We start from the raw sequence: 10,757 nt of genomic DNA on the forward strand, positions 1-10,757 counted from the left end.
CGAGCCGTTGTGGAGCGAGAGGAGTGAGCACTATGGAGGTCGCTTCTTAGTGAGATCGCCTACTAGGGTGAAGCGAGCTCGAAGGTCGAATACGGAATATCGGTTGGTGGTGACATCACTCTGGGCGCGAGTTGTGGAGGTTGCTTGCCTGAGTTGAGTCACTATGAAGCGAGCTCTGAGGACGAGGATACGAGGTCGGTTGTTAGTTCTGTATATGCTAGACATGTGTGTTGTATTCATTGGATGTGAATATTACTCCCTCACAGGAATCAAAGGGAATGCCAAGGTGTTTTATGAAAAGGTGTAGAGGAGCAAGGCTTTTTGGTGGAGACCCAGAGAAGCAGCTGTTCTTATGGCTAAACTCGATCAACTGATGTTTCTTGTGATCCAACCAAGTTGATGGTAGGTGGGTTCTTGTACAGGACCACGTTGATGCTCGTTTGAAAAATGAAGTTAGTGTATACAGTATTTCACTATATGTTCAATCAACTAGTCACAAGCTGAACTCTCTTTTTGGCAACAGAAATTTATAACAAATATCCTTTAGAGCAAGTCCAATGGGGAGCTATAATGGACTACTAAAAGGTGCCACATAAGCCCTTTAGCAGCCCCAGCCAAATTTGGCAGCCCAAATTCGAAAAACCAATCCAATTGGGACTTTTAGCAGCTGTTAAGTTCGGGATATGGACGGCATAGTTTTTGCCGCCTGTACGTAAAATTGCAACGGACGGCATAAACTCTGCCATCTATCTAGTCCAGACATCCAAATGGCTAGAAACGGCTAGTTTTTTTGAAATTGCAAATTTATAGCAACTACTTTACACAACTCTCTCACTATTTTGTTCCCAATTCTCATACAATTTCTATCTACTCCAACTACAACAATCACTACTCCAAGTACAACAATGGATCCAAATGAACATGCAACCACATCAAAAGAAAAGAAATCTACAAGGGTCTGCCAATTTTTCAATTCAGAAAGACGAGGCCCTTTGCAAAGTGTGGATATATGTACCCGTCAAACATGGTTTTCCAATGTCATCAACCTTGTATGTGAAGTACTTATCATGGTCGGAGACAGCTTTCAAGATTCAGAGGAAAAGATGGCGGTGCATCCTAAACCTCCTACGGAAGATATCAAGGGGATACTTCGGGTATTGCACGAAATAATTCCTAATAATCCTATTGTGAGCGTTGATTTGATCACGATAAATGTATTTTCTACCGGGGACCGAGCCTCGATGATCACGAGTAGTTTCGTGCATGTCTTACAACAACGAGAAAATAGGTACGAACATGTTCTCATCGTCATTCATCATGTTCTCATCTTCGGATGAGAAGCTTGATTCAACATAGCGAGAAGAAGAAGCCATTTTGAATGTGAGAGAAAAAGTTGCAAAGTTGAGAATGAATATGAAAAGAAAGGTTGCAAACTTGAAAACAGTAATGCAAAAAGTGTGAGTGAAGACAAAGTTAAAATTTTTGTGGTCTATAAAATTGACACAAGAAATGAGATTGGTGGTTGAGGAGTTGAGGGTTTAGGCTTTGATGATAAGTAAATACATGTGAATGAAAAATTAGTTGAATTTGGCTAAATCTAAATCGGGTTGAGTGTCCGTCCATTTAATTAAAACGGGAGACAGACAGCATAATTTCTACCGTCTGTACATAAATAACAGACGGCATAAACTATATCGTTCGTCTCTCGAAACTTATAATGACAGTTGCTAGCGAATGTCTTAACTTTAACTGGGTTTTTAACTCCTTCCAAATTTAAGACCCTTTTAACAACCCCATTGGAATGACATTTTTATGGTTGGGGTGCTTATTTGCTTTTAACAGCCCATATAGCGCGCCCCCCCCAAATTGGACTTGCTCTTAGGATAACACGCACATAGGGTGTCGAACAACTCTATCCTCTCTCATTTCAGGTGTCGACCTAGAGAGAAACCCCTAGGTGAGAAAATTTGGGTTTATCCCCAACTATTAAATTTGAACGGTTGGTCGATGTACATAGGCAAAATAGTTAAGAAAATTTGCTCCAACTAAGAGTATCAGACGTAGATAACAAAAAAGATACCAAAGGAGCTCACTCCAATTAGTATAAACCCTGCAGGAATTCCTATGAAAGTGAAACTAAAGCCTATAGGCAAATACCCATTGTTTAAGAAGTAGTTTGTGAACAGATTGATGAAATGGTATCCTCCAAGATCGTATCTGAAGGACCTCAACTTCTGAAACATGGGTGACAACCACCACAACATGGAGAAGTAACTTGTTGACTGCTCTCATGAATCAAGCAACAAATGTGGATAGTATATTCTTCTTGAGAGTGAACTCATCTGCCTTGGCAGAGCTGATTGACTGCACCAATAAAAAGAAAAGACAGTTAAGGTCTAGGAGTTGTTCAGGAGGTTGAACTTGAAAGTTTTAAAAGAACACAAAGATCTGGATTGTCACCTTTTCAAGAATGCGCTGAATACGGTCCATCTCGTTCTTGGCATAGTGAGAACCTTTCTCCAAACTGCTCTTGGCTGCTTTCAAGTAAATCTTGCCATACCTAAAAAAAGGACCGCAGATCATTCAGATTTATCAGGGTTGGTGAACATGAAGTGATCAACTACTCACTTAAGTGTAAAACTACACACATTTTGAGGTTTCAACAATAGGGATTCCATAGACTAGCAATTTTGTTTTTATCCTTTGTTTTTTTATTCTTCCCCACTATTGGATTTGTATAATAATCTAAACTAAACATTACAGCAAGGCAGATGCTCCTAAAATGGGCTAGGCAATGCCTGTCATCTCTGTCTAGCCACACCTGCCCAAAGATTAAATACTTGTGGGAGCCACAAACTAGACCCAAAAACTGTCATTCAGGCCAGTAGAAACCACAACAGTAATGAGTGCAACCTTTGGCCAAGGTGCTAAAAGAGGCCCCAAATGTCCAACTACAATGTACAGTTGAAAAATATGAAGAACATAAGCTTGTGAATTAGAAAAAGAAGCTTCCTCGGCTAATTACCTTGCTGCAGAACCATCAAACTTCTCCACCTCTTCCTCTATCTTACTCAAGACTGCCTTCTTCTTGTCATTGCTAGCACTGACAAACTCCTTCACCAACGCATCCAAACTTGCAACTATACCAGCCTAAGTCAACCACAATATCAAGGAAAAGAAAAATAAAATAGTGGTGATCGCTGATCATGAGTTTTGTTATCAATCAGAAGTGAAAATTTTCAAATAAGTAACTTTACTAACTGTGGAAGTAAGTTGCCCTTTCCCATCGCGGCTAGTGCCGCTCTTCTCATTGATGAAAGTCACAAAATCCTCCAAATCTCTCCCTCCATCATAGTCTTCACCATCTTTGTTGCCCTTGGGGAAGAATTTCAATGTAGGAAAACCACTAACACCATATCTGCAATGAAGAAGTGCATCAGACGCCTATAACTGCAATTACAAACTAAAGTGTGTTCTACATCAGCAAAAAAAAAACTTGGAGCCGTGGACCCACTTTTCAGCAAAATCCTTGTATTTGTCAGCATCCAAATTTGCAATTACAACATCTCCCTCCAATTTATATGCGGTTGCAACCTTTTCATAAATCTAAAAAACAATAATACATAATTAAAAGGAGTGATTCTTATAGGATCATTATATTTTTGGTGTTTCTAACAATTCCTTATTATTCGGAATATTATTGTCTCCGGCGGCATGAGGTATGACAGTCACAAGTTCTTTGTAAGAGCTGTGGATGCACTTACTGGTGCAAGGTTTTTGCAATGGCCACACCTGTACAAAACTGAAACGTTAGAAATGAATATATTAAAATAATAATAACAATAATAATAAATCGAGGTGTCCAATCATAGATGTACAAAAACAATTAAACATGTAATCTTACCATGGCGCATAAAACTCAACAAGAACATCCTTGGTCTTATCCAAAACAACCTCATCAAAATTGTTCTCAGTTAGCACAACTACATTGGAAGGGACAGTTGCCAGCTTCACGTTGGTGCCTACAAATTAACATCATTGTTTAGAAAATGCCCATGCTTATAGATAAATACATACATCTAGATGTAGATATGTAACACAGTTTTCGCAAGTACATGCACGTAGTGTTTTTTGCAGTTCTTCCTACTCAAATACATCTCATGGTTAATCAGAAGAGGCATCCAAAGTTAATCATCAAATCCTTTTACCTCATGCTCAAGACAGAGAGGATATGGAATTTCGGTAAACAAAACCCACAAGAAAAAGTTTAGTTGTTGTAAATCACTGTTTACAAAGAGAATGTGTAGAACGATGTGCCAAGGTTTCCTAAAAAATAGCGAAGAAATTCTGAAAACTACATCGAGTTAGATATCATTTTTTTTTAACAATTAATTAGTGAAGATATGCAAGTACGTAGGTAAAAAGTTTTTGCATCAGTTCATGATTCATCACATCAGGAAAATACATGAAATGGAGTGCAATAGTAAGTTACATCACATCACTTCATATGTGTGACAAACAAAATTTTACATATATTTACAATTTAGACTACACAATTTAACAGCTTGATGATGTTCAGTTGTCAATGTTAGACAAAAAAGTAGAGTCGAGAAAAAAAAACATTTGGAGAACATTTTTCTTAAAATGCATTACGTAATAGATTGCAGAATCGAATTTGTACCTCCTTCAGTGTTCACAAACTCAGTTAGGGATTCTGCAGTACGTGGGCCTTCATACCTAAATATTTCAGGGAATGTAATTAGAACTCCATATGATGACTTAGGGTTAAGAGATAGGTAATGTCAAAAATCACAATCTTATGAGTTACAAATAGTTTGTTCAATCAAAACACACACACACACACACACACACACATTTGTATATATAATACATGGATTGTACAGTGCAATGCATATTGTATCATTAAGCCTTTGATACCGATTATGGGGCTGTCTCACAACCAATATGCAAAATAGTAATGAAGTGCATAACTGTGCATGTGCTAAGACTATTTTTTATAAGAATTGAGAAGAGCTTTTCTGTTGTCTGTGCTCTCTCTTCTCTAATGCGTGACACTTTGACTCTCAATCTTACAGCTTATGATCATTTTTAGTTTGTATAAAAAAGACAATATTATATATGTAAAACACAACACTTACTTCTTTGGTTCCAAGGATCCCTTAGGGAACCACTGGAGTGTAGGGTAACCGCTCACTCCATATTTGCTGCATAAACTCTTATGTTCATCACAGTCGACCTACACCATTTATTACTAATTGGCTGTTAGAAATAATTTGATGTTTCTTATAATTAAGAAAAACTCGTATTATATAAAATATTAAACAGCAAATAGAATTTTCAGAAAATGAAAAATTGGAAGAATCAAATTGTTGGTGTGTATATAGACAACATGGGCTTTAAGATATACCTTTCCAATCAAAACAGATTTAGCCTTCTTAAAGCTTGTACCAAGCTTCTCATACTCAGGAGCAAGCTTTTTACAGTGCCCGCACCTGCCAGAAGATATAAAAGAAAACCAGTTTCTATTACAAGATAGTCAACAACGATGATAGGGACACGAACACATAAACAGAGAAACCCTAGCAACTCTTAAGACAGAATACTGGTTCAACTCTGATGGATAATATTTCAAAAGAAGACATCTCCAATAATTCCACTATGGACCTATTCCTCCTCCCATGGCTAATTTGGTCATCTGTCGTCTGTACTATTCCCCTAATTAGAAGACATCTAGATAAAAGTGAGCATTTTCAACTCACCACTGTCCAATAATTTTGCGAGTGATCAATTGAGACAAATCGGGCCAAACTGAGGAACTACTACAGGGAAACTACGAACAATAAAAGAAAAATGTGTATTATGAACTACGTCAAAATAGTACAGAACGTCGATTGTTTAAACAAGCAAGGCAAATTCCAAATCTTCGCCCACTTTGCAACAAATCGTCCACTAGATATCTCCTCATTTCATGTCCAGTTTCAACAAGGCTCTGGGAGAGTCCCTTTCTCCAATTAACAAGCCTTGCACTCTATCTTATAGCTTCTCGGAAGCTTGGGGAAACAATCCTATTGTTCATCCACTTCATGTCTAAGGCTAAACAATCCTATTATTCACCAACTGTGAAATATATATATACAGTCTTTCTCTAAAAAATAGCTACTTAAGTTAACTTTAAAATAAGTAATTAAGTAAAACTTCACCTACAAAAATGAATTCAAACCTATTTTTACAGCCTGGCTCCTGAAAGGACCTTAAATAAGGATTAAATCTAAAACAACCCCTACTTCATCTACAAAATGATTTAAAACCTAATTTTTTGTACATATGATCTACTAACCATAAAGAACATCTCTACAAAAATTCATCTCGTTTGACAATTTTTAACATTGGCAAAAGATTATTACAAAAACTAGACATTTCTGGACCGTTAGATATTTTTCAAAAATGGACAACAATTTTTATCTAAGTTAGAGGATATCAAACGAGTTGAATTTTTGTAGAGATATTCTTTATGGTTAGTAGATCATATACACAAAAGATTAGGTTTTAAATTATTTTATAGGTGAAGTTGTGGTTGTTTTAGATTTGGTCCTTATTTAAGGTCCTTTTAAGAGTCGGATTATATATATATATATATATTATATATATATATATATATAATCCGACTCTTTCTCTAAAAAGTAGCTACTTAAGTTAACTTTAAAATAAGTACGTAAGTAAAACTTCGCCTACAAAATGAATTCAAACCTATTTTTTTGTGGATATAATATACTCAATATTAAGATCATCTTTACTTAATTTCAACGCATTTGGAAACCTCTAACATTGGCAAAAAACGATTACAAAAACTTAACATTTCTGGACCGTTAGATTTTTTTTTAAAGATGCCAATAATTTTTATCTATGTTAGAGGTTTCCAAATGAGCTGAAATTTTGGGAAGGTAATCATTATGGTGAGTGCTTCATAACCATAAAAAATTAGATTTGAATTCATTTTGTAAGTGAAGTTTTACGTACGTACTTATTTTACGTTAACTTAAGTAGCTACTTTTTAGAGAATATATATATATATATATATATATATATATATATATATATTTTTTTTTTTTTTTTTAAATATGAAATCTCATTAAAAGTGAAAAGAAAGTAGACCGAGAAAGCCTACTATTACAAAGAAACAAAATAAAACTAAAAACATAGCCACAGGAGGCTAACCTGAGAACTACAAATTATTCTACTTCTAAATACAAAAGCCTATCACCCACTTTGCCACTCCCGCAATGAACATCTTTTTAGCAATAGAATTTAAATTATTAATGAACGTAGAATGAACAACAATAATTACGACAGTAACAATGTGTTTTAGACAGAACGTGAGTATATATCATATAAATCATATGCCTCGTCATAAAGAATTTAACTTGGCAGTTTCCAGAGATACAGACCAGGGTTATTCCTAATAAGGGATATAGCTCAGAAGAACTTTACATCCAACTAATTGAGAGGACCATTAAGATCTCACTAAGACTCAAATAGCATTCACATTGTTCAGTTACAGTGTCACCTACAATTATAATCTCCTTGAGGAAATTCTCAGATTCTTGACAAGATGGAAACCAGTACTAATCATGTAACCCAAGTTAATAGGTACAGACACATATGAAGATCCACAAGCAAACATCTAATCAATAACCTGTTAATTTCAAACGTGTCAAATTACAAATCCACTGGTGCAATTAATCACTAATCAGATTTCAAATAACTAATCTAAATTGAAAACAGGATCTAACTAATCCGGGTATCATCAATGAAATAAAAAAAGCAATTTAAATGACAAAATTAAAGAGAAAAAAAGTTACCAAGGAGCGTAAAATTCGACTAAAGCTCCACGATCTTGTCCGACTTCCTTTTCGAAGTTGTCACCAGTGAGAATTACTACATCTTCTTCTGCTAAACAACTTGATACGAATAATAAACCTAAGGCTATCAAAAAGAACCAGATCTGATTAAGAGATCTCCCCATTTTTTTCTGTGATGAGATGAGTTTTTTTCCTTCTTCTGAACAAATGATTTATTTATATATGTAGGAAAAAAAAATGAACGAGTTGATTTTTTATTTTTTTAGTGGAAGGGTATTTTAGTCTATTAAGATAACGTGGCAAGGTTGACTAATTAAGTAATACGTAGGTGACTTTGAGGTAACTATAGCGTACGTCTTACGTGTGTAGTTGATCATGTAGGCAAAATACTTCGCACCATTTCGGACAACATGGAATTAACATGTTTTCCCATGCAAAACCAAGCGTAGCCTAGCTTGTATGATTCATGTCGTTTGTTTCATGGATTATATTGCATTAGAATTGTGTTTGTTAGGGATGGTTCATGGTTAGTGTGTCTAATGTTAAAGGTAAGGTAGATCGAATAACAAAAAAAACCTGGATCTCAACATCAATGAATCGGGAAAAAAAAAATAGAATATGCACGCATAAGTTTTTGACAGCTTGAAAATAGTGAGATGTTTATCATTAAGAGACTTGCTAATGGTCCACACTTTCAAACAACATCTTATAATTCCTATCAAGCAAGTGGATATGTGTTTTCTACTGTTGTATGGGAAATTAACAAAACAACTCAAAATATACAAGTGATTGACTGCCAACTACGTCATTTGGAACCTTCTACCCAATTCAATTTATGACATGAGGCATCTTTGGGCTTGACACATGAAGCACATGATGTCATACCTATTTTGGTTCCTTAATTATTGTCTAAAAACTCCTAGTCATGACTGATTGTTGTCTGATGAAATGCTACAAAATTTGATAAAATGCGTTTTACGATTTTTTGACTTTATGCTTATTGATTTGATGAAATGTCTATAAGATACTAAAGTGATTGGCTTTGTATTTCTCTTAGATTTTCTATATATGCCGAATGTCTAATGGAATCATTGTGTTGAACACCCATCAACTTTAAATTCTTAATCCAATGTTTTCATTTTTCCCTTATTTTATAACCATATTTAGATTATTAATTTTTTTGTTTATCAGTAAAATTGAAATTTTATTAATGTCTTCAGATAACATTACAGACATTGATTAATTTCTATCATAACAAATGGACTAGCCACACTCACTATACCATTTGGCCCAAATAGGAGCGGATTAGGGCCCCTTTTTATTAGGTCCGTCTCTAAATTGTGAAGAAAACTGTTGTTTGGGCCAAATGGTGCAGTGACTTGCCCATGAATGTTTTACCTGTGGGAGCCATTGACTAAGGCCAAAAACTGGATATTAGGATCACCACACCCCACCTGTGAGAGGGAAAAGCAATGAGGGAGGTCCTCATGTATAAAACAATCACAAAAACGTAGCAATGCATCAAGCTACAGACCACACCCCAAATCAAATGATCCAAGACTTTCACTTCCCACCCATATCTTGCCTTAGATGAAGAAGCACGCAACTATATATGATTGAAATGAAGAAACCGCGCCATTACATGAAAAATAAGTTTCAGTGATCAGATTCACCCAATCAAAAACCAACTCAAAGAAATGATGGGTTCGTCTCTCTTCGTAAGCACCAACCATAACCATATTGTTCCTTTGACCGAGGAAATCACCTTCTCCAAAGAAATGTTTTTGCTCTGGAAAATAGCCTTGGTTCTTGTCACCCAAACTGACCAACATACCGCATATGGAAGCAACTTCCAAGTGATTGCCTTGATCCCTTCAGAGTTGAACAGAGGCCAATTGATAAATACGTCTCTAAAATTTCCAGCACCCATTACTGAATCTATGTCCCTGATTATGTGATGTAAGAGCCGCATCCATAGCATTGACGTGAAAGGACGTAGGAATAAAAAAAAGGTGGTTGATGCTTTCTTCACTAGATTTGCATAAGACACACCATTTTTGAATGACCATACCTCTGTTCCTTAAATTATCCAATGTCAAAATCCGCTCCCACACTGCGCTCCATATGAAAAACTTAATCCACGAAGGTAACTTAACCTTCAAAATAATCTTGTAAGGAAAGTTTGGGTAATGAACAACACCAAATCCACTTATTCCATGAAGATACAAGTAGTACGATTTCACTGTAAAAGTCTCATTGCTAGTCCGGTTCCATCTCCATGAGTCTTCTTCATCATCCAAAAAAAGTATTTGCTAATAAGCCTTTAAGCTCATTAAGCGAGTTCATCTCTCTCTCTCTAAAGTTTCTCTTTCTAAGATGGTAGTTCCACACTCCCTCATTTCCTTCTTGCACCCAATGTTGTTCCACCGACCCATTCTTAATTAAAAGAAGCATAGTACCTAAAAAGATTTTGAAATTTTACCTCCAAAGAAAGCTCCCCACACCACTTATCCAACCAAAATCTTGTTTTATTTCCTCTACTCACATTATGCAAAATGCCTTCGAAAAAGTCTGATTGTGAAGCAAGGATGCCCCTCCAAAGAGAGCACCCATAAGTTTGTCGAACGGTAGTTGGCCTTCCCCCTATATCAGCGATACCATACTTTGATTCAATAACTTCCTTCCATAGAACATTATTTTCACTACCATACCTCCATAACGACTTCCCAAGAAGAGATTGGTTGAAGATTGTAATGTTTCTAATACCCAAAGTACACACCTTGTCCCACGCAACTAGGTGATATTTCCGCTTCTCTTCACAAAAGCCCCATATATAAGAAGTCTCTCATTAATTTTTCCAGCTTGTTAGCTACACTC

General features: G+C 35.9%; 1 protein-coding gene across 1 annotated transcript; it reads right to left on the reverse strand.

The window, feature by feature from the left end:
* Positions 1-2,077: 2,077 nt before the first annotated feature.
* UNE5 (thioredoxin family protein) lies at positions 2,078-8,101 on the reverse strand. The gene is made up of 11 exons (XM_086589186.1): positions 7,881-8,101; positions 5,429-5,513; positions 5,160-5,257; positions 4,682-4,737; positions 3,905-4,022; positions 3,765-3,792; positions 3,515-3,606; positions 3,262-3,418; positions 3,026-3,150; positions 2,461-2,560; positions 2,078-2,364 (listed from the first exon to the last, which is right to left on the reverse strand). The coding sequence occupies exons 1-11, from the start codon at positions 8,042-8,044 to the stop codon at positions 2,296-2,298; spliced, it is 1,092 nt and encodes a 363-aa protein (XP_086445312.1). The 5' UTR covers positions 8,045-8,101; the 3' UTR covers positions 2,078-2,295.
* Between the last annotated feature and the right edge of the window lie 2,656 nt (positions 8,102-10,757).

Source organism: Coptis chinensis, chromosome 2 (genome assembly GCF_015680905.1).
Source record: "Coptis chinensis isolate HL-2020 chromosome 2, ASM1568090v1, whole genome shotgun sequence".
NCBI lineage: Eukaryota > Viridiplantae > Streptophyta > Magnoliopsida > Ranunculales > Ranunculaceae > Coptis > Coptis chinensis.